This window comes from Gymnoscopelus microlampas (genome assembly GCF_963454915.1).
Source record: "Gymnoscopelus microlampas genome assembly, chromosome: 2".
In the NCBI taxonomy this organism is placed as follows: domain Eukaryota; kingdom Metazoa; phylum Chordata; class Actinopteri; order Myctophiformes; family Myctophidae; genus Gymnoscopelus; species Gymnoscopelus microlampas.
This window is the reverse complement of record NC_139939.1, coordinates 24,991,512-25,016,178: the sequence shown is the minus strand read 5'-3', so window position 1 is coordinate 25,016,178 and position 24,667 is coordinate 24,991,512. Positions and strand designations below refer to the sequence as shown.

Sequence of the window (24,667 nt, the reverse complement as noted above, 5' to 3'; positions counted from 1 at the left end):
TGTTCCGGGTTAGCGCAGTCACGTGACTGGGGCCGGGCCAATCACAGGGGAACGTCTGTGGTCGTTTCAGCACCCTCCATGTAGTTAACCTCGGTCCCAGCCTCACTCATCTGGTTCACGCCAGGGTTGACTCCTGGTAGAATCACTTAGTGTTAGTGGTGGAGAAAGTACTCACATTTTTTACTGAATTAAAAGTATCAATACTGCAATGTAAAAAATACTCTGTTACAAGTAAAAGTCCGGAATTCAAAAGTAGTAAAAGTACAAAAGTATTGGTATCAAAATGTTAAAGTACCGAAAGTAGAGAGTAGCCTACTCATTATGCAGAATGTCCTATTTCACAATGTGTTCAAATGTGCTCAAAATGTATACAAATCTTTTGAAAATAGCAGATCTACAAGCTCACAACGCGTTGCTTTTGCGACGCGTTGTGAGCTTGTAGATCTGCTATTTTCAAATAGCCAAAGTATAGGGATAAAGTGGTTAATGCATGTTTTGTAATTATAATAAAAATTAAGTTAAGTTTTCAAATAAATGTAGTGGAGTAAAAAGTACAATATTTGCCTCTGAGATGTAGAGGAGTAGAAGTAAAAGAACTGAACATTTTCGTCAAATTTGTACTTAAGTACAGTACTTGAGTACATGTACTTTAGAGTTACTTTCCACCACTGGAATGCACATTTCTATGAACCCAATCAACCCTAAGTAACCCTAATGCCCAATCCTAATGCCTAACCCAACACCTAAACTTAGAAGCCTAAAAGTGGTCAACATAATGTGGCAAAGATTCAGCTTACGATTTCCAGGGCCAGTTTATCCATCTTGGATAAATCTTGGATACACTTTTTCAACTGTGGTCCCTGAGCAGGTGTGGTGACAGGTACAAAAGACACATTAAATAGATACATTAAAACAGTAACAGACAACCGTTCACTAGAACACATAGCTTGGGTGTCAATATTTGATAGATGTTTTTGAAAAAGTGAGATTTGAGCACCAGGTATTAAACCACCCAGTATGCACTGCAGATGGAATGCTGGATCCTGTCGCACAATGAAAAAGAAAACCCTTGCATTTGAGACCCCCACTGTTTACGGACAAAGGTCAACAGCTAACAAGTGAAACATTTATGAATTACATCATAGAGACGCCCTTCTGGGCAAAGGGATGATGCTGTGCACGTGTGTGTGTGTGTGCGCGCGCGCGCGTGTGTGTGTGTGTGTGTGTGTGTGTGTGTGTGTGTGTGTGTGTGTGTGTGTGCACACGTGCTCGTGTGTCTGTCTGTCTCTGTGTGTGTGTGTGTGTGTGTGTGTGTGTGTGTGTGTGTGTGTGTGTGTGTGTGTGTGTGTGTGTGTGTGTGTGTGTGTGTGTGTGTGTGTGTGTGTGTGTGTGTGTGTGTGTGTGTGTGTGTGTGCGCTGGTGTGTTTGTATGGCTGCCTGTCTGCCTGTGTGTGTGTGGGGGGGGGGGCATGCCAGCATCCTTCAGCTTCAAAGCCCCCAAACTCCCTCCCTCCATTCATATTGGTCAAAAATCAAACACTAGAGGTACCTCCTCCTGAACTGTAGCCAGACACACACAAGACTCCAGGTTCCAAAGTACCCATTTTTAAACCTGTTGTTCCTCTCTCTGGCACCTGCCCACACATTTACTCTTCTGGAAATGTGGTGCAGTCGTGTTGCCCTGAACAGGCTTCAGCGAATAGCTGTTGGTCCATTAAAGGTTAGTGGGAATGTAAGGCGCACCATGCAGAAGGAGATGTCCACCCTGCCTCGGGTGTATGTCACCCGACAGATCCCACCTGATGGCCTGAAGCTCCTCCGCGAGTCTGGACAGTGAGTAACTTTTTAACCACAGTAACCCTACAGTAGCATCCCTATTCTGGGCATGTTGGACATTCAGAGAAAATAGCCGATCAAGCTTACATTGCGTTGCATTGCTATATTGTTTGCTTGTATATTGATTATTTTCTATATTTGACTACTGTATATTTTTAATCAAAAACTTGCTAATTTCTTTTTAAAATGTTCACACTTTTTCGCACAAAATGTCACACTGTGACACGTTATGAGCTTGTAGATCTACTATTCTAGAATAGCTGAAGTATAAAATAGGTCTTACGTAGATCACAATCTCATAATTCTGTTGGTAGTTTGCAAAGATGTCTGAAAGCTAATGTTATGTGAATGTTTAGTTAATGAAGTTCATCATTTACTTATCCTGAATAAACAGGATTGCCAGTGATGCACTTTGCCCTTTGAGCAGTCAGAAAAGAATGGATTTGCCCAAAAAGGGTATATCCCTATATCTATTGAAAAAAAACATCTCTATGTGCTCTTGGGAGTCACGGGTGCAGGACATATGATGTGTGGTATATCTTCTGTATCTTGACCATTCTCCTTATTGAGTTATCTCTCCTCTGATAGGAATTTATTTTAATGAGGATGTATGTTTTCTTCAGAGTGCAGTTTGAGCTGTGGGACTCAGACGATGTCCCTGTGCCCAGGAAAGAGCTACTTGAAAAGGTCAAAGGGGTTGATGCTCTGCTCTGTACACTGACAGAGAAGATCGATGCAGAACTATTGGACGCTGCAGGTCAGAGGCCTGTCCTCCTACCTATTCAAATTGACCAATCTGGATTCAAAGGGTGCTGCCCTTTGAAATGTTCCCCCTTTTCATTCTTTGTATGTGTGTGTGTGTGTGTTGTTATCTGTGCATTCCTTCAGGGCCAAACCTGAAGGTCCTTAGTACTATGTCAGTGGGATTTGATCATCTCTCTTTGGAAGAACTGAAAAAACGGTTAGTTACTCCATTGTGTGTGTGTGTGTGTGTGTGTGTGTGTGTGTGTGTGTGTGTGTGTGTGTGTGTGTGTGTGTGTGTGTGTGTGTGTGTGTGTGTGTGTGTGTGTGTGTGTGTGTGTGTGTGTGTGTGTGTGTGTGCGCATGCATGCCTGAAAATATGTATGATGCGGGGCGACTGTGAGTTAACGTTTTATCCTGCGAACACCTTTAGATGTGGAAATATTACTTGTGAAACTCACAGTGCGTGTGCGTGGGTTCGTGCATGAATGTGTGCGTGCGTGCGTGTGTGTGTGCGTGCATGTATGTGTGTGTGTGTGTGTGTGTGTGTGTGTGTGTGTGTGTGTGTGTGTGTGTGTGTGTGTGTGTGTGTGTGTGTGTGTGTGTGTGTGTTTCTCCTCAGGGGGATCCGTGTGGGTTACACCCCAGACGTTCTGACAGATTCTGTGGCTGAGCTGACTGTGGCCGTGTTGCTCGCCACCTCTAGGAGACTCATTGAGGCCACGCATGAGGCCAAGACGTAATATACACCCAGACATGCAGTATTTGCACATGTACACACATGTCGATGAAACTTCAATATGCTGTATCTGTAACTCAGTATGTGATACTGTATATGGTGCAATTTGGTGGTCAAATGTCAGCAACGACGAGCCACATGGCTCAACTAAGCACACCTTTAGGTTGTCCTTGTTTATAATGTGTCTTGAAATGTTTAGAGGTGGATGGGGCACGTGGAGAACTCTGTGGCTGTGTGGATATGAACTGGCCAACAGCACTGTGGGTATCATGGGTCTGGGGAGGATTGGTGAGCATTATTTTATCATGTAAACTTATAGTACACATACATGTGAAATACCTAAAATAGCGTATCACTGCCACTTGCCAATCAGTATTGACAGATTGATCATTCTCATATCTTGTGCTTGTGCTTTAAGGTGTGGCCATTGCTGAGCGTCTGGCCCCCTTTAAGGTAAAGAAGTTCATCTACACAGATGTGGCCCCCAGACCTGAACTGGCTAGTATGATTAATGCAGAATATGGTAAGGAAGTCACTGGTCATGTTTGGTACATACTGTAATGTGTCTGTTTGGTAATAACAAGAGGGATAGTGGGGTGATTTAACAGAGATTTACTCAACTAAGCAAAAACAAAAGCTATATCCCCATTGCAGATAGAGACACTTTAATGCAAGGCAACCTCTGTTCCTTTGAAGTTGACAATTTAATACAGAGATAGATGATGATTAATTTGCATGCAAAGGTACTGGGTTATTATCCCTATGGGCATACTGCACAGTACCACGTCTATGAACCATATTAATTACCCTGGTGTCCCTATTTTGGGCAAATTCTCAAAAGCGTTCACATTTTTTCATAATAAAATAAAACACATCGCTGTGCGATGGGTTGTGAGCTTGTAGAGCTTGTAGATTGGCTATTTTGGGGCTTTTTATGACTATATGGGGCTATGTAAGTACCATGTACATTCTTGGTTGTAGGGACAATTCTTTGCAACAACAACAACAACAACAACAACAACAACAACAACAACAACAACAACTGAATATTCATTTGTAAATGAGATAATATGATGCTCTACAGTGAGTCTCTTATTTGTTCTAGTCTCTATGGATGAGCTGGCCAAGCAGTCAGACTTCCTGGCTGTGTGCTGTGCTCTCACACCAGAGACCAAAGAGATCTGCAACAAAAACCTCTTCTCAAAGATGAAGAACACGTCCATCTTCATCAACACCAGCAGGTACATAAACATGCACGCACACACGTATAATTATAGAATACATGTAACCATCAGTGGTGTAAAGTATTTCCAATTGTCTATACTTTTACTTCTACTCCTCTACATCTCAGAGGCAAATATTGTACTTGTACTTGTACTTACTCCACTACAATTATTTGAAAACTTTAGTTACTAGTTACTTTGCAGATATGAATTATTACATTATAAAACATACATTAACCACTTTAGCCCTATTTTATACTAAGGCCATTTGAAAATAGACGATCTACAAGCCCACAACGCGTCGCATCGTTATGAGCTTGTAGATCTGCTATATCAAACATTTCAGTACTTTTACTTTCGGTGCTTTAAGTACATTTACTTTTGTACTTTTACGTATTATTTTTTATCCAGACTTTTACTTGTAACGGAATACTTCTACATTGCAGTATTGATACTTTTACTTATGTAAAACACTTGAGTACTTTTTCCACCACTGGTAAACCATAAAGCAAAGCTAAAGCAATCTTGCATTTTAAATGTACATACTGTAATAATAATTACCGATATGCTTCCAATTGCCTTGTTGTCTACCAGAGGAGGTGTTGTGAACCAGGAGGACCTCTATGATGCTCTGTCCACTGGACAGATCGCGGGAGCTGGATTAGATGTCACTGTCCCTGAGCCCTTGCCAACCAACCACCCCCTCTTCACCCTCAAAAACTGTGGTGAGTATGCCAACCATGAATTCCCCAAAAGTTGCAGGGAAATCAGGTCAGAATCAGATCATTAATAACTTAACCGTTTTAACCCACTATTAGCCAATCTACAACCTGCTATTAGTTCTGGTACATGTTCAAAATGTTTTGAAAATAAGGCTTAAGTGGTTAATATTAACTCAACACAATTCAACTTTATTGTAACATCACAGGTTTACAGGTGTAAAAAAGTGGGTGAAATTCTCTATACTGTCGTATAATTATCATTGCAGTTTAAAGAGGTGGAAAGACATAAAGAACGAACAGAAAAAGAGGTTAGATATCAATGTGGCCAGTGTGAAATATATAAAGTACATAAGGTGCATGGTTAAATATAGCAATGGGATGAGGCAGTTAAATGGCAGCAGATGTAATAACAGATAATTATGTACATAAGGTGCATTGTTTAAGGAACATATCTGTCAAATTAGACAGTTAAAAAGCAGCAGCAGAATAACAACCGTGACAGCGTATACATAAGTGACAGTGCCAGTGCAGCAGCAGTGGTTAGGTTATTAGGTTATTGTCATGTAACCGTCTTTGGCTTTCTTTGTGGAATGCATTTAGTTCACCACCCTCCTACCCTCTCTCTTCTGTTTCTTTCTGCAGTGATCCTGCCCCATATTGCTAGTGCATCCTATACCACCCGCAATGCCATGTCCGTTCTGGCAGCAAATAACTTGCTGCTTGGCCTGAGAAGAGAGCCAATGATCAAAGGACTCCAACTGTAGGGGGAAATCAATGTCCTTCCAAGTACATGACCAATATCCCTTCATTTTCTTTATACGTTTCCTCTAAATAAATGAATACCAATTTTGCTGTTTCCCATTGACTTAGCCTTTCAGAAACCTCTGTATTAATACGTACAGTGGACTTTCATTTTCATTTCTTACAACTGTGCATGCATGAGACATTTTAGGAAAAAAATGACAAACCAAACTTTAATCATTGTTTTATTCAGTCTGTACAACAGAAATACTGTACAACCTTCATCAGAAAAGAAAAACACTGAATCTTCTTAGAACTACACTGTATGTTAGGTTACTCTCGAGAACCTAAAATTCTTCAATTTTGGCATATCAGTAAAAAGCCCAGCTTTTTTAAGCTAATGGGCGTAAGGCAGTGACATTTCTCATCAATTTATATTTAGGCCTTATGTTAGTTAATAGGCTTATATGTAAAGCGTGGTATGTTAACTTAACATGTCAGACAGTGCACTTTTCACAGATTCACATAAAAACTGCTCACATTAACAGTTATATAAGATAGCACCCAGGAAACTCTTTACAGGCCACTGTGTGAAACATGGGTGGTTCTGATATGATCCTTAGCAGAATTTCATGTTGATTCAACAACATATTTCGTGCAACAGTATTTCCTACTACTTCCCTCGTGTTGGAGGGAAGTGAGCAAGAGTTCACAGACACAGAACAAAGACGTAAGCTTTAACCATCTCTTAAAAGACCAGTCAAGCTAGAAATTGATATTCCTGTGTGACTTAAATATTACTGGTACTGTATACTGAACAATTACAAGTGGAACAAAGGAAGCAGTTGGCCAGCTTGTTTTACAGCAACCAACATAATGTGGCAACAGCAAAATAATTGTCTCAAAGGAAACTGTTGTTTCATATTATAAAGACAGACTAACAGACAAACAGTGTAAAGACTACAACAATGTGCCAACTAGGAATGGAAGCAATATGCAATTTTGAGTCAGTGACAGTGCAAGTGGCACACTACATCAAGAAATAAATTCTGCACAAGGAAAACACGATATAAAAGAACAGTAGTGGGATTTCTTTCTTAGTTTATATAGAAGGAAAAAAAAACACAGACAAACTACCTACAGTATGAAGGTACTCTTATCAGGCTGAGCCAGGGTTTCCAAACATAGCTTGATGCATAAGCTGTGACTTATAACTATAGTGGTGGAGTCACAAGATCTGAAAAACGAAATAATGTGGTCCCAAATCCTTTGCTGTACACATTAAATACATTAACCCTGGTCTTCAGAGGAAAGTACTAGCCACAAGAAAGAAAGAAATGGCACAACAGATAAAACACATACACAAAAAACAACACATAAAACTGATAATGTGTCACTTATCAAGTCAATGAGATTCCACAATTTACAAAACCAGTGGGAATGTATTGTTTGAGAAATGAGAAATGGAATCTACAAAACGCTTACATGCACACATGTATTATAAAACTGAAAATTAAAAAGGGTTGGTAAAATTGGACCATTGGAACACAATATACTGTAATCAAGTGCTTTTGTCATGAATGAAACACCATTAGTATGACTGACATTTATAAAGCAACAAGTACCTTAAACTGTTATACAACATTTAGGTATGCGTCTTGTGGGGTTCTTTTTTCTACTCTGAGAAAAACGCTAAAGCCATCAAAATGTGCAGTATTTACATTTCTTAAGCAGTCTGCCACAACTGCTGTACCTCAAAATCTGTTCATTTGAACCAATAGATGGCCTCAGAATATACTGTAGGCCTTTTCATTGTCCTCTCTCTCCTTCCCTCTCTCACACACCCAGTAAAAACTTTTTTTTTAACACAGAAACACTGAATACACAACAATCAGCTGATAGACCTTTTCCTAACAAATGCCTTTATATGGCACAATTGTATTCTTAGAACTTTTTCAAGCAAGATCTCCAAGACACCGCTTCAAAGGTGAAGGTAGCCAACTGTCATCAGCCATGCTAGTTCCTCACTTATCTTAGCTCAAAGTGACCGTACATTTTACTTCCAAAAAGGTGCTCAGACTCAAAGGCAACTTCAGATGTCATGCATCTCAAATAGATTTCAAATTAACTTGAGTAAGTAGTAATCAACCTCCTACTCCAAATTTTCCACAGTGTCTTCAGTTATTAGCCAACACAGAGGAAGTGATGCAACTACCCCTTTTTCGTTCCCTTAATAAAAGAAGCCAATTATAGACCAACAACTTTCCTTGTGTATCCCAGGTATGGTTTAAACACGTAGGAAAATCATCTGTTCAACAAATGCATATGTCAAGTATTTCTCTCCCCCCCAAAAGGAGCTTACAGTACCTCTAGCTTTGGCCTCATTTACTATTCCATGATCTATGAGTATGTATACGTATACATTTACGTTTAATCCTCCAGAATTTGGGTAATTCGGAATCCAAAGGAATCCAAAGGGAAAATCTGAATAGAAACCAAATGCATGGTAACAAAAACAGAACAAGCCAGACACTAGAGGGAACACTTATTTTGTATCACTAAACGTCTCTGCATACAAGTAATTCCTCATGGAACAATGCATGTCTTTACTGAGGCTCCGATTGGCGTTCTGCCTGTGACATCACAGACCTTCCAAGTTGTGTGCCCTGCATTAAACCTGGATCCAGCAAGTGCATTTAGTTTTAAAATACTATATCAATGTTTTGGAGATATGTAGACTTTGTAGAGCACAATAAACTACCATGATGTTCACAGGTAAGCTTCAAAAAGACATTAACCGAACAAGAATTTTTTTTTGGGGGAAGCGGGTCTTGAAATAAGCTTAAATTATTGGCAATGATACTTCAAGAGGCTGTATAACGAGAGGCTTATAACATCAACTAGGCAATAAGCAGTCTAGGCACCCTTGTGACTGTGACAATTAGCCTGACTAACTCCGTTCCATATAGGTTCAGTGAGTTGATTGTCCACTGACATGGTCCCTCTCGTATAGCAGGGTGTTTGGCATGTTGCTATTCTGCCAGCGCAAGCAAGTGGTCTTGGAATGCTTGTACAGATGGGAGGACTGGCTGAAGCGCTTGCCACACTTCAGGCAAGCGTACGGCTTCTCTCCTGTGTGGACGCGAATGTGCTTCTTGCAGTCTGTAAGGGTGAGGAACGTTTTGCAGCAGATTTTACAGGCATATTTACGGGCTCCCTCAACCACCAGGACGTTGTGCTCCAACAGAGCCTTCTTGCACTTGGACAGCACATCTGCTGAGGCTCTTGTCAGTTGAGGCGGGAGGGAGGTGGGCCTGCCGCCATTCATCTCATAACCTCCATTCTCGTTGAGAAGCAATGGGCCACTAAGATTTGATGAGGACGAAGCAGCATCCTGGAGAACGGCGCCTCTGCCTCCTCCGACGCCCGCAGACATTTTTGGAGCAATGCGTCGATAGCCAGGGTACCCCAGAGAGGGAGCAGAAGGTCCTGCGCCCCCTCGGGAGGCTCGCGCCAGGGAATGCAGCCCCAGAATGGAGTGTTCAAAGTCCAGACCAAAGGGGTCCATCCCTCCCCCACCTCCTGCTCCACTTCTGCCTCCAGGGCTTCCTAAACTGTCATGTAACGGCCGTAGGAAGAGTGATTCAGGATGCAGGCTGTCTCCGAAGCCACCATGACTCTCGCTACTAAGCGAACTGTGGCGCAGCAGAGAGCCAGAGGCAGATGTCCCAGCAGGTTCCTGTTCAAGCAGAAAGTGGTGTGCTACAGAGTCACCGGTCGTCGTGTTAGGGAGGTCATCATCCCCGGCCCCACCACCTCCGAAACCCTTAGCACTGAGGAAGCTAGAAATGTTAAACCCAGACTTGCCACTTAGTCCATTGCTGCATCCGAATCCTACTCCACCCACACCGCCGCCTACACCCCCTCCAGCCCGAGAGCTGCCCCCCTGGCTTGCTTTGAGCAAGAGCTGGGAGCCAGGCTGGAGCAGGGCATCAGAGTTGGATTGGGGGTCAGAAGTAAAGCTGCGGTCGCTACTCTCTGGGCTCAACTCCACCTTCTCCTCCTCTTCCTGGACGCAAGCCTCCGCACGGTCGCTGCCCTCCGCCTGGGATGTCACATCGCTGGTCTCATCAGCAGGCTCTGGGGAGCTCAGCGGCTCCCGTTTCACCACCACCTAGATGAAAACAATGCACACTTTACTTGACAAAGTTGACAAAGACAGGTAACAGCACCATGCATAGAATGCGAACAAGAGTATGATTTGATCGTATGCTGATCATTTTATATTTTCGATCATTTAGCACATTTGGTGTTTCACTCCATTCCCTGAAACAGGCTGCAACCTCACCTTCTGATCCTGTACCACCTCCTCTGTCCCCGACTTCATCTTTCCACCCCCTCCGTTGTCTTGGTGATGCCCTTCCTCCATGTACTCCTCCTTGCCCACTTCTCCCCCCTGCATCATCCCCGACTCCCCCCCTTCACAGTGTCCACTGTCTGATTGGCTGGGCATCTGAGCGTCGTCTTGGGACACCCCCACTAGTCCAGCGATGGCGGCGTCCAGTTTGGACACATCCCCCATTTTGTGCGAGTCTGAGGAAAGCAGTGTCACTTCCTCCCTTTCTCTATTACCCCCTCCATCTCCCACCAACGCCCCTGGAGGGGCAGAGGGCCGAGGCCTCTGCCGGGATCTATCCTCTGACAGGCCCATGGCAAGGGAGGGCTTACGCTTGTGGAAGCGTCGGATGGGGAACGAAGCTCTCTGTTCGACCGCCCCGTTGCCCACGCCGTCCTCCTCCAGCCCGCCCAGAGCGGAGTTCACCAGGCTCAGCCCGAGCTGCTGCAGCAGGAAGGAGCGCTGCAGCCTGGATGAGGCGCTGTTAGCTGCTAGGTTTGCATTCGCTGCTAGGTTCGCATTGGCTGCCAACTCCGCCGCCTGTTGCTGCTGCCTGTGTCTCTGTTGGTCCTGTTGGGTGTGGTGGAGGGCCGGTCTGTCGGCGGACTGTGACACGGGCAGGGTGCGGTTGGTAAGGTAGTGCTTGCAGGCCTTCACTACATTGTTAAAATGCAGATGGGATGCTGCGAGGAGCACGTCCATTACATTGCTCTCCCCCAGCATTAAGGTCGAGGTATACATCATGTCCACCAGGGCAGCAAAAGCCTCTGCCGTCACCACCTGGGAGACCACAAATGGAAATGTGAACAATGCGAACTGCCGTGCATCATTTCAAGCACACATGCATCCCTGTTCTGGGCATGACATAATAGGTGAACATCTGGCAGAAATTGAAGAAAGTTATGCGAAAACAGCAGATCTACAAACTCACAACGTGTTGCATAGCGATGGGTTGTGAGCCTGTAGATTGGTTATTTTCGCTAAATTAACAATTTATTAACAATAAAGTAAATAAAGGTTTAAGTAACCAACCACACGCTGGCACTAGGCATACACATACCGTTATCAAACAACTTAATGCACACAGGCTGTTTGTGTTCACCAAAAATGTGTCACCTTGAATCCTGCAATCACTTGCTGCCATCTTACCTTACCACAGTTTTAGGTAAAGCAAATAAAAAAAATCCCACAATGCCTCAAACAGGGACGGCAGGTTACTTGAAAGTCAGGACACATCGGCTGCATTATACCAATGTCATCAAAGGAAGTCAAATAATGGCTGATATACCGGCCAAACCAATATGGGTTTGGCTTTAATCCTCACCTCGCTGTCCAGTTGAATCATGTTCATGCTAGAGTCTCCCTCAGCAACAGTGAACAGGGCTCTGAAGTGGGTGCTGCAGGCTGCCAGCACCGAACGGTGAGCCTTGAAGTGGCGGCTGCCCACCACAATGACACAGTCACACAGCTGACCATGGACCCGCTGGTAGTTCAACTGCTGAAAGATCTGCTCAAAGTGGCCTGGGAAGTCCATGGTCCTAAAGAGAGGGGCAGAGAGAAGGAGCAAATGGAGGGGTTCAGCAAACAAAACACAAAGTCGTGGGAGGAATTCATATTAGAGAAAAATTAGGAGGCGGGATAATTCTATTCCAAGTGATTGGCGTTTCTTTGTCGCATCAACACTTTAGAGTTTAGAATCTAGAGTCGTTTAGATCAGTGGTTCTCAAAGGGGATTCCAGGGACTCTTGGGATTCCGTAAGGAGGGTCTAAATTGACCCTTACAAGTCTGTAACTCTGACAGTCACCGATTTTGGTGCAACACCGGTCCGAAGCCAGTGCACTCTGGTTCCATTTGTACACTGTCAAAGTTAAGGGGAGACCTTGAAATTTAAAAGTTTGAGAACCACTGGTTTAGATGAACAAAGGCCAGTCCATACCAATGCAACCATTATCCCCAAATAGCACTGGTCTGCCTACTGGTCAGTGCAGACCAACTGGTTGCAAGCTGAGCATACAACCAGTTGGTCCAGTCCTTACAGTATGGCTCATGAATCATGATGACAACGATGATGGTATTATTATGATAGTAGACATGGAGGCATAACTACTAAGTAGTAGCCTAAGTAGACATGGAGGCATAACATTAACATATCTAGCCAACGTTAGAACGTCTTGGTTCAAAACAAGGCAACAAAACACAGACATCCCAAATGATGCACATTGCAATGTTACAGATGACGACCCAGTGAAGTGACCTGTGCGATCCAACAACGTTAGCTAATACACATGTCAATTGACATGCAGCAGGTATTACTTGGCAAACACGGGACATAAATATGCTGTTTTAACTAAATGTAAAATGACCTCAACATGCTATTACCTCGAATGTCCAAAGCAGGTCTTGTTGGAGCAGTGCAGGGCCCTGTGCTGTGACTGTCCTGTCCCTGTCCCCCCTGTTGGCCACAGGCTAACAAAGCTAACTAATTGGTAGCCAGCCAAGCTATCATGTGAAGTGAACGTTATCTATAAGTTATGACTTCATAACAGTCAAACGCGGCCACGCGGATTAACGCCAGCGACGTCCATCTCGGCGATAACCCAATCAAACCCCGACGATGGTGATCAGATCATATCGTGTCCGACTCCGATGGGAGTCCGTCCGCCGCGATCATGGAACCACTACTGGGTCATTTACAGCGTTGCCAGGTCTGCTTACTATAAGCGACTTTGGGCTTGTTTCTAACGTGTAGTTCAGGGGTCTTCAACGGGGGTCCGGGACCCCTAGGGGGTCCTCAGAGTTACTACAGGGGGTCCGCCAAATCTTTGTGTGATATGATTTTTTGTTTTTACATTACCCACTTGACTAGCATCCCTTTTCTGAGGTGAACTTTTGCCAAAAATAGCAGATCTACAAGCTCACAACGCCTGGCGCTGCGAGGCGTTGTGAGCTTGTAGATTTTTTGTAGATTTTTGGCTAAAGTTCTCCTCAGAAAAGGGATGCTAGGGTTCAAGTCAAGTGGTTAACGTAAAAAATATCATATCACACAAAGATTTGGCGGAGAGGGAAAAAAAAGCAGCAAAAACGTAACTAAAACACAATTTTATACAATAAAGATGGGGTCTCTGCTTCATCTCTCTCTCAGCTAGGGGGTCCTTGGCCTGAAAACGTTGAAGACCCCATAGTTGCTTATTTGGGCTTGTTTCCTAATGTTGTTTAAACCAGTGGTTCTTAAACATTTCCATGTCAAGGACCCCCCCAAAATGAATATGTAGCTATTTGTCCACCGACCTCATCTGTAAAAATATGTAATTGTGCCAGTGACAGCCCCATTCCAGATTTGTGTTGTTAAAATGTTTCCAAAAATATTCAAAAGGTGTATTATCGAAAATAGCAGATCTACAAGCTCACAACAGATCGCATCACGATGCATTGTGAGTTTGTAGATCGGTTATTTCCAAATAGCCAATGTTATGTTAAAATCCTCTTAGCAGACCTTGTACTGAACTGTACTTCCCTGTGCTTTTTTTTTGTTGCAAACTGCTATTATAGTATTCAATCAATTTTAGAGTGCTCATGTGGCTTCTTTTGGGCCTGTTTTCCTATACCGGTTGCTTATTTCTCTCCCAAACTCTGGCAACACTGGTCTTGTACTGATGTCCTGGTGGCCCTGTACACAGGGGGCGGGTTGAGAGGCGCGCGGCGGAGAGACAGCGTGGAGGAAATCTGGAGCTTTCACTCTCTGCATAGCGACTGTATAGGCATAGGCTCTATGCACAGCAGACATATTGGAAAGAAATTGGGCCTCTTACTTCCTTCACAGGTGTTACCAATGATACTAATGAAGGCTCTGTACCATTCTGGTCAGGCCAGGTGCTGATATTGTGCTTGTTGGCTCACTAGAAACACTCCATTTTGGTTCCCAAATGGCCCCTTATGGTCAGGGTGTGTAACTCTGAGAGTGTGCAAATAGGTCCATTTGGTTCCATTTGTACACTCTCAGAGTGTTTGTCAGAGTGTCAGAGTGTTTGTTCACACCCACCTTTATGGTGGGTGTGTAAGAGTGTGCAAATGGAACCAAATGGACCCATTTGCACACTCTCAGAGTAAGGGTTCATTTGGTTCCATTTGTACACTCTCAGAGTTATGGGGGTCCTTGAAAATAAAACAACCACTATGCCACACTAAATGGAACAGAGCCTTAATTAGTATTATTGGTAACACCTGTAAAGGAAGTAAGGAAGGGGCCCAATTAATTCCCAATATGGCTGCTGTCAGTGCTGTGCATAGAGCCTATTGATTCATGAAATATTGATTCATCAATAGCGTATGTTCAGGCAATATTTTGAATAATATTGTCATTATTAATCCATACTCCATTAGCCACGGCAACCCTGCACACAGGTTTTCCTCACCTAGACTGTTTTTACAAGCAGACTCACAAGGTGGCACTGTGGCTTTAGTCCATGACCCCCCCACGGAGGTGAAGAATTGCAATTACCACTCCTCACCTCGGGGTGTCGCTGCTGTCAGGCCGAGCCGAGTGCGACCAAATACGCGTTACACCAACAGCTGTGACCCATTGAATTATGTGACAACTGAGGCTTCAGTAACATTAGGGTCACAGATAACCTCGCGTCACCAGGCTTGCCACCACTAGGTTACAGACAGTGTTGCCATGTCCGCTTATTATAATCGACTTTGGGCTTGTTTTTCTGCAAAGTTGCTTGTAAGTTGTAAATATTGGTAGTTGCGGTTTTTGGGGTGTTTCTAACGTGTGGTTGCTTATTTGGACTTACTAATGTTGTTTAAACCAGTAGTTCTCAAACATTTTCATGTTAAGGACCCCCAAATTAATGTAATTGTCCACAGACCACCCCATCTGAAAATATGTTGTACCAGGGACCCCCCCATACATACAAGATTTGTGTTGTTAAAATGTTTCAAAGATGTTCCAAAATTACCTTCTTTTTGGGGGGTTGAAAATAGAAGATCTACAACAAGCTCACAACGCGTCGCGTCGCATCGATCTGCTATTTTCAGATACATTTTCGGCTTGTTTTCATAGACCTGGTTGCTTATCTCTCTCACATAATCTGGCAACACGGGTCACAGATGTTGGTGCAACACTCGCACCAGACCGGGAGCCACTCTTGTCAGCACAGCAGCAGTCATGGCTACTACTTGTACAGTGGTGTGTTGTGATGTGGATAAAGAAACAGACAAAGCGGTTGTAGGTAAATATTACACATCTGTCAATCACAAGTACGTGTATTTGATATCATGATAAATGAAGTCAATTCGTTCATTGGCATGTTTCTTCAGTAGAGTTGCAGTAAGTAATGCACACGTGGGTAGGGTAGGCGAGGTTAGTTGAGTAGCTACCCTGTAGTTTGCTGTCTTGTGCTTAAATGTTTGGAATTGTTCCACAGCAAATTAAAGGTAGGGTATAAAGTGATATTTTGTTTTTAAATATAAAATAAAATAAGTAAATAGCCCTATATTCTGATTGTACTATATATTGTTCAGTATCAGGAGTCTCCATGTCTCTCCAGCTCTTTGGTAAACAACACATTTTCAGGTCAGGATACCAATGTTATCCAATCAGATCAGGAGATAGAACTCACATGATAGGACACAGGATAAACAAGTGAAATCGGAGGTTATGGCAAAGAAATGAGCAGACAAAAGTGGAACTGTAACGCTAATACACTATAAATGTAAGCTGATAAATGGGTACTACAATCTCCTGATTGGCTTAAAACTTCCAATGCACCTTAAAATTATTATTATTAAAGAGCTGGAGAGACAGGGAGACCCCTGTTACTGGGGGTAACAAACACTTCATATAAATGATAACTATCAGAAAGAATATAGTGCAGCCCTTAACCTTCGACATTTTTTTTTGTTTTCACCAAAAACACCACTTACCCACCCCACCTAATAGATTTATTACTGGACTGAAAACTATTGAGAATAACTATTTTGTTTTATCATACTGTTTTGTACCTGTTGGAATGGCTGATACTCACGTCCATACAGTGCTGATATCATACATGTATTCCACAGCCACAGAACACTCCAACACTCCAAACGTGTATAGTCAAATATATCCACTTTTCCACGATAGTCACGTGGACACAGCAGCATTCACAACAGCACAAAGTAGGCTACATGTAGATATCCTTTTGGGACACACACATTGACAGGTGTGATTAAGAATACTCCGGCCAGCAACAAACCCCAACACACCCCAACGTGTGTCTCATATACGGATGTATGGAATATCAGCCATTCTACGAGGTCTATGTTCAGTATATTGCTCATTACTGACAACTTGTAATTTTAAATTTAAAGTTCAGTTTTCTAACGGAAACCTGAAAAATGCAGACCACCTGGATTTCACCTATTATAAGAACACAGATGATAAAAACCCCAGGAAAAAGAGCAGACGCATGCTGGTGAGAAATGCACAAATGTTACCCACTCATTTTCTTGACTGTTTTGAGATGTTTTATTTGCTTCAGTACATGCCTATATGACCTGTGAGTATGTAAAAAATATATAAATAATTCAATAAATAGAACGTAAAACAAAGAAGAAGAAAGAAATGCACAAAATCTATGCTGTCTTGAAGCTCAGCGGCATTATGTCTTTATTTAATGTTATTTTATTAACATGAGAGCTTTTACATATTTATGTATTACTACCATTCATGTATCTCTGTTTCTACATATCTCACTCTAGGTTGCAGAATCAGACAGACTATCATATGTTGGAAATAACTTTGGAGCAGGTTCCTTGAAATGCAACAATCTTTGCAAGTAAGTTCATTTTGTATAATACTGTATTTTCTTTTGAAACACACCTGCTTGTTTAACATAACTTTTTTTTAAAAAATCATCTCAAGTCTGCTGTGTGGTTGTTACGGTTTTTATTTTATTTTTCATCTACATAGGTATTATGTAGGGGTGCTAAACAAAGACACCATGCATATGGAGGTGCACACAGCTCAGCTCTTCAATATGCAACCTGTAATACCAGGTAAAATACCACCAACAGAAATTGCCCACACCACAGTCCATGACTGCACACAAGGCTGCATTCAAAATGCCCATGTATTATTTGTACAGCTAACTATTTGTTCAATCAGATAATGGCTGTTACATTACAATTTCTTTTTTTTGTGTTATTGTTCAATTAATTGTTGTGTTTCTCTCCAGGGGAGACAACAGAGACGGACACTTCCCAGACAAACAGTCAGACCTACAGAGAGAAGGTGCATTGATTTTTATTTTCCAATGATGGATTTTAATATTGGCCGACTCGGGCGCTACATGAGTTGGGAATAGTGTAATAAGGGCACATAAGTGGAGAATGTATCATTCATCTTGTTCTTAAAGAGTGTTACTGGTGGCATACACATTTTAAGAAAATCTACTGATATAAAAAAAATATTTGTTTTGTTTTAGCTTTTTACCCCCTTTCCTCCCCAATTTAGTCGTTATGCCAATTAATTTCTCCCCACACACATTTGTGTGTTGTCACTGCTGTTGTATCCTATTAAAAACCTGCCAGTGAGGAGCCCCCACCAGGAGGACGTAGTGCCTCCGTCCTTCTCCTCCCGCCCAACACTTCCTGGTCACAGGTGCTGCCCCAGCCTGTTGGAGTACATGCAGTGACAAATATCACCCTCCTCGCCCGGCTTCCCCTCACCCGAAGACGGGCCAATTGTGTTCGTACAGACACTCGTCAAAGTCGGATACACTGCAGTGGATTCGAACCCCAGGGGTGGAGGGAAGGCACTTTACCACTGCTCCACCAGAGCAGCTCCACCCCAATTATTTGCGTTGTTGCTTCAGCACGCTACATTTTGACATCTCATGTTCTCATCTCATAGCAGATCTACAAGCTCAGAACGCATCACATTGCAACACATTTTGAGCTTGTAAATCATCACTTTTTGCTATCCATCGTACAAATGAATAGGCTCAAGTGATTAAACTTAGCATCTCATTCTACCAACAACTACAGTACCAATGGTACTGTATTGAATATGATGGCAAGTTATGCTCTATATGACATTTATCAATGAATCTTCAGCCATGTATGAATCTGCTGTGTGCTCTTCTTCCTCAGCTGGACTCTCTGATTGAGGCCTTTGGCACCAACAAGCAGAAACGAACACTGAACTCCCGCAGGCTGAATCAGGTGGGCAGTGAGACCCTGCAGCAGGCAGTAGCCAAGGCTGCCAGCAGTGTCATTGACCAGAAGGGCTTGCAAGGTAATTGGCCACACTATTCACATTAGCTCTTCTGAAATGGTTGCTTATAAACATTGTTGAGTAAGTAAGTCACTTTCTAAATATAAAGTATTACAGACTCATTCCGTTAAATTAATTTGAACTAGTAGCCTACTCGGGCGCCTCACAAGTCGGGAATACATACCCACCCGTGTTTGCAATACTCCTTTACGTGATGTAGTTGTACGTATTGTCTGTTGGCGTCTCAGGCTTATTTCACACTTTCTCTCACCTGCCACTTATATTGGTGAAGCCGCACAAATGTGACGCAAAGCTCAGCCAATCGGTGAAGCCAACAGGACGGTTAAGCCAATCAGGGAAGCCAGTGCCCACACCACAGGATCATATCTACCTTACAATTGGAATCCACAGTCGAATGTTTGCCGGAGTGTAAGTTCCATCACTGTTGCCAGATTGCGCGCGAGCAACAAGCAACCAGCTTGATGCAAAAACACCGCCCTGCGCACTGCGCATGCGTCGACGCACTTTCCCCAACCAATTACACGCCACTTCACGCTTACAACTCCTGGACATGGCAACCCCGCCAACCCCGCCCCCCATCCAAATACTGTCTGTCTGACTCTTTGGGAGGGTTGAACGCAGCGCACGCCGTCTCGCTGGGCTGAGCGTGCTGCTTCATCAATCTGTGCCGCACATTCTGGTCCTGCAAGAGCCTGTGTGAATACATAGATAGATGAACGAGTGAAATGTGTCCGTCTCTCAGTTTGTTTTCGTTTTCGGTTTGCGTCTGGAAACACTGTTGCTCTCGCTTTTGGTTTGCGTGTCCAAAACATCTACAGCCCACTACACGAGAGCCTCGCGCCAGCGACTAGACGGAAGGGTCGCGTAGCGACCCGCACCTCTAGTTCAATACAGTTCCTTTGGCACTGTAGCTGTTGGTAGAATGAGAGCCTAATATACAAAGTATGAATGTGTTTTTTCGTCGTAGTAACTAATATTACTCAGTATGTGAAAGTATCTTACTCCTACACTGTTTATAATCATCTCTCTTCCTGGGACACTGAATGGTAATGTTTACTCTGCTGCTGCACCACTGTTACATTTACTCCTTTTCTCTATGAATCCTCCCATGTTTCTCCTTAATCCCCCTGCGTTCTTCCTTCTCTCCTTGACATTCAGGCCTGCAGAAGGAGGTCGCACAGACGGAGAACCAGGAAGATGTCACTCTTGCTCTTTACCTTCCTCCATGCCACCGAGATGCAGATAAACCAGAGAATGTCTACCTGTTTGATGACCGTATCTTTTTCTCTGTGTGTGTGTGTGTGTGTGTGTGTGTGTATGCGTGCAAGCTTGTGTGGGACAAATCAAGCCATCCTTTTTGTGTCTCTGTCCTTATCCTAGTCCCCAGTTCTTACTCCAGTTGAATATGGGACTTTGGAAGAGGCAGGTTCCAAGATGTCTTCACTTAGCCCAGAGGAGCTGCAGAAGTTGAGACAGGGAGGGTAGGAAACACATGAACGTTTGTTGACACCCTTAAGGCACGGTCACACATACATGTCGGAAGCGCGGTAGCCAACTGCCAAGTAGGCATTGAACGCCTCAATTGCCCATATTGTCTTCAGGATTGTGGGTAGTGTCAATTTGCTGGTGTGTAGTTTATTTGAATGTGCCCATGCCTTAGGCTGATTTTGTAGTAAAGTTAAGCTTAACAACTACTGCAGACCAAAAACGTGGCAGGCTAGTAAGCAACACAACTACAACTAATGAAATGAATAGGTTATAGATTTAGGTATGCCCAGACAGAGCCATGGGTGTGCCAGTGAGTAAGCATAGACGGTAGTCAACAGTCTTGTAAATGCACATTGACGCACCTGACCTAACACACCCCTTATTCATTTGATGACCTCCACCTGTGTTGCTATGCTTACATCGCCATGTACTATAAGGTCAGTCTTTCGTGTCCACCCTGCTGTAGTTTTTTATCTGAACTGGAAAACAAGCTACACAATCAGCCTAGGGTTTCATACCCCTGTAACCACTTAAGCCCTATATACTACTTTGTTGTACACATTATGAATGGCAAAAACCTTCAAAAATATTTAAAACGTTTTGCAAATGTTTGTTCTTGTCCCAGGAGTTTGTGTGTGGTGAAGCAGTTGGAGAGTTTGCCTTGGGAGGGTGAAGCCAGGGAGAAAGGTGCACGTTGTGCCTATTATCTCAATCTGATGCTCAGATTGGCACGAGAAAACAACATCAATCGCAAGTGTGAGTAGCTCAGAAAGATACATGTTTGGATTTTTTATTCATACTACATTTTGTCACTCAGAGCTGGAATGTTTTATATCTTTTCAGTCGGACAGGAGGATGGCTGCCCTCGTATCATCCAGAACAAACTGTTGAAAACGTTCACAGTGGAAACATTCAGAAATGGCAGGTATGGCAGCTGTACATCTTTTCAGTTTTGTGCTTGTGTGCAACACATGTAGAATTAGAACTTACTGTTGCAAATGTTTCATTGGTTCTTCACCAACTACTGTACCATTTAGTCTGGCTTGGCATCTGGGCCTGTTGAAATGATACTTCCTTGCATAGTAAAACGGATCACTGCCTGATTATCTCTTAAACATGTATTTGGAATGTGTGTTACTTAGGGTCCAGAACATGGTATCAGCAACTATGCGACTGAAAGTGGCAGCCTACTGTTTGTCTCTGCTGCTGCATATGGGTCACATGACCGTGAACATCACATTGCTCCACCGTGACCTGGGGGTCACTGAGGCTAAGTGAGTAAAAATATATAATACTTGAGTCCAATATCAGCAATCTGACCATTTGATTTTGAGATATCTGTGCAAGTGGAAATGTTGGCCTAATGGTGCATAGGAATGGCTATGGAGTATGATTCATTGTCTGGGGTACATGAAGGTCCAGCAAATACTAGGACAATCCATCCAGTGGCTTTCGATATACAGTATCTTGTTTGGAACAGACTGACATCACTTTTCTTAGAGCGCCATTAGCGGTGCTGAAAATAATAAACACCTCCCCCACTATGATGGATACTGTTTAGTTTGATTTTCATTCATATGAAACCCTGTGACACACACTGTCATAAGGTAATAAAACAAGAAGTTGCCACTGTAACTGACTGATGTTTTCTCTTTTAGGATACTGGATCTGGCCAAGTTAATGGGACTGACCCTGAGTAAACCTGCCCGGGGAAAGGCTGATGAAACGGAGCTGAAAGATGACCACAAACATGCGTCCCTTGTTCTTCCTCTGGTCAAATATGAACCGCTTATTGACAGGAGGAAACGCAAGACAATGCGTTAGAGATGGAGAGTGATGAAAAGATATTGGGAGTGATAAATAGATGCGATAGTGCAAACGGATGTATGCAGTATGTGCATTGTTTTGATTCGATGCACATCGTTGCACAACAAAAACAAATGAATCAGGATTCCAGAATACATTAATTTTTTTCACTGTTGAAGCTTTGGTTTCCTTAATGGTTTAGTTACAATCGTAGAAAGGGGCAGGTATAAATAAGATTTATCTTCTAACTGCTCCTTTTCATTTATGGAATATGTAAAAAAGAAAAAGAAAAAAATATATGAATGTGAACATGTAAACCATAATTGAAATAAATGAAATGAAACAATCTTCTTAACTAAAAATGTAATTTATTCTGGAATCCTCATTATTTTGTTCTTGTATTGCAGGGGTAGGCACTAGGCAGCATTTTATTTCCCAGAGGGCCACACTGACTTCGGTAGAGTGAGTGAAGGGCCACACATTTGACAATGGAATTGAAACGTAGACATGACAGATACATTTACAATAGGGTCCTTGCTTCACAACATAAGAATTGTTAGTATATTTCTGGAAACATTTGAACTGATATTAGTCACTAACCACAGTGTGCTCTTCAAATAGCACCAATTAAATAATTTCCCATATAACACTAGTTATGTTGAGATATTTGCAAGTGACTGAGCATATGTCTGCATCAGTAACACTCTGAAGAAGTTTAGGAGTCTTTAATAATGCTGATGATCTGCAGCAGAAGTCTACTAAAAATAATCGATGTTTCACGTCGGCCTTCCTCAATGTTAGGCTAACAGCGTTAAGAAGGAGGACGCAAGAAAATAAGTTACAGATGGATTGGAGTGATGAAAACACTTGAATGATAGATGCGACTGAATTGTGGAAACTGAAACAATCTATTTAATTGTATTTTGTATGTACACGCACACCTCTTTAACTGCTGACCTTCCCAGACTTCAGAATAAAGTTTCAGCACAAAGGAATTGTTCCTTTCCATCTTCTTGATGCCCTCTCTCTCTACCTGGTGGCTTTAATGAATACAAACTTTCCCAAACTGTACAAACTTGATAGTCCAGGCGTTTCGGGCCAGAATCGTGCACTTTACGATACAAGCATGAAATTTGACACACAGTTAGAGCATGCCATAAGGAACATTTTTGGCTATAGGGCCATCGCAGATTTGTCCTGTGGTAACCATGGCAGCCATTTTCCAAAATGGCCTCCATCTGCTGTTATTTTACCAATAACTCAGGTGCTAGACCACCTAGGATCTTGATTCTGGTGACTAATCCTACATTTTCAAGGATGAGGAATACAGCGGTACTATTTACAACATTCTACTACCTAACTGCATATATCTGGCATTCAGTTAATTAAATAATAATAAACCCATCAAAATATGTAATGATGTAGTACAGTAGATGTTTTCAAACTGACACGTGAGAGTCAAGAATGCAGTACTTCACTGTTTCTTTTATTAGTAGTAGTATTGCATAATTATTTTCAATGGACTACAAGACACAACAAAGGCAGAGTACTCATGAGTCATAGCCTAATGGCATATAGACCAATTATTTGTTTACCAACATTGAGACTGGACGCACAGGTGATTGTTTCACGCAATCAATTCTCAACCTGTTGTTTTGGGGTGCGCTGATTTCAGCACACCCCAACCCCCTCTTGTGTGTTGGCTAGTGAGGCGCGTCCTAGCGAGACCTGATAGAATGGGTTTCATTGCGCGCATACTGGTTCCGCGCAGACTGGTTCTTATCAGTGTGACGTCGTCTGTTAAGGGGTCTATTCAATAAAGCCAGATAATCTACACAATGTTAGTTGCACAGTCCACCACAGTAGCAAAGGGCAGTACACTGAAGTGCTGCCTTAACACATCTGCATTGTCCACTGCATCCCTTTTTGCAACCACAGCGGAGGAGTTCCCGAAAGGCCAGGCTCGCTTCTGTGTGGTCCAGTGCACTTCCCATCCTCCTGTCAAAATTAGAATCAGCTTTATTGTCAGATCACAGGTTTACAAGTGTAAAGAAGTGGATTAAATTATTTGTATTCACCTGTCTCCTTCCTCTTCCACCCCCATTCACCTGGGGATGGGAGTTCAGGGGCTGCAACCATCGCCTGTCCCCAACAATGGCCAGCTTGGGATGCTGCCCTCTTTGTATGTTGAATCAGTGCAGCTCGTGTTGGGGGGAGTCCATCAATTGTTCTGCCCTTCTGGGTGAATAGCTGCTTCCGTGCCTGAATCACTGATGCCTGGCCGCTAGTGCGGTCATAGAGCAATACCACAAAACGCTCCAGAGGCTCCATCCAGTCATCTATTTTGTCTGGGATGGCAGCTAAGGAACTGAAGGCACGTGTGACGTCACCATAGGTTTTCCAGGTCTCCCATGCCGTCTTCTTGCCTCTGCCTCCAAAAGATGACACTGTGTCACATCCAGTAAAGGCATCGAACATGGGTAAGGCTAAGCATCAATCTGGGCCTAATGCCCTTGCCATCTCATGAGCTGCTAAGTTACGGAAACTTTTCCCAGTTCCAAAAGCAACCCACAGCTCAGTCAAGTGGAGGCGTTGGGCTGACGTTACTGCCAGGACTAGCACATCCGTGTCTACTGTGCGTATTGTCACCTTGCTATACCCTTTCTTCACAGCATCTTCTAGGTGTAATATGA

General features: G+C 43.0%; 3 protein-coding genes across 3 annotated transcripts; 2 read left to right on the top strand and 1 right to left on the bottom strand.

Annotated features, from left to right (window-relative positions):
- Nucleotides 1–1,660: 1,660 nt before the first annotated feature.
- On the top strand, nucleotides 1,661–6,025 carry grhprb (glyoxylate reductase/hydroxypyruvate reductase b; the record flags this gene model as incomplete). Its single annotated transcript, XM_084078891.1, has 9 exons — nucleotides 1,661–1,833; nucleotides 2,460–2,593; nucleotides 2,725–2,797; nucleotides 3,200–3,316; nucleotides 3,516–3,604; nucleotides 3,735–3,839; nucleotides 4,422–4,557; nucleotides 5,134–5,264; nucleotides 5,904–6,025. 9 exons carry the CDS (start codon nucleotides 1,661–1,663, stop codon nucleotides 6,023–6,025), a joined length of 1,080 nt encoding a protein of 359 aa, XP_083935017.1.
- Nucleotides 6,026–6,293: 268 nt separating this feature from the next.
- Nucleotides 6,294–13,076, bottom strand: zbtb5 (zinc finger and BTB domain containing 5). Its single transcript, XM_084076438.1, has 4 exons — nucleotides 12,779–13,076; nucleotides 11,723–11,936; nucleotides 10,351–11,178; nucleotides 6,294–10,176 (listed from the first exon to the last, which is right to left on the bottom strand). The coding sequence occupies exons 2-4, from the start codon at nucleotides 11,930–11,932 to the stop codon at nucleotides 8,974–8,976; spliced, it is 2,241 nt and encodes a 746-aa protein (XP_083932564.1). The 5' UTR covers nucleotides 11,933–11,936; nucleotides 12,779–13,076; the 3' UTR covers nucleotides 6,294–8,973.
- Nucleotides 13,077–15,542: 2,466 nt separating this feature from the next.
- On the top strand, nucleotides 15,543–23,035 carry polr1e (RNA polymerase I subunit E). The gene is made up of 12 exons (XM_084082470.1): nucleotides 15,543–15,633; nucleotides 16,754–16,857; nucleotides 17,144–17,220; nucleotides 17,355–17,440; nucleotides 17,620–17,675; nucleotides 18,536–18,680; nucleotides 19,839–19,955; nucleotides 20,068–20,161; nucleotides 20,794–20,924; nucleotides 21,012–21,093; nucleotides 21,311–21,442; nucleotides 21,827–23,035. Exons 1-12 carry the CDS (start codon nucleotides 15,570–15,572, stop codon nucleotides 21,990–21,992), a joined length of 1,254 nt encoding a protein of 417 aa, XP_083938596.1. The 5' UTR covers nucleotides 15,543–15,569; the 3' UTR covers nucleotides 21,993–23,035.
- Nucleotides 23,036–24,667: the final 1,632 nt, after the last annotated feature.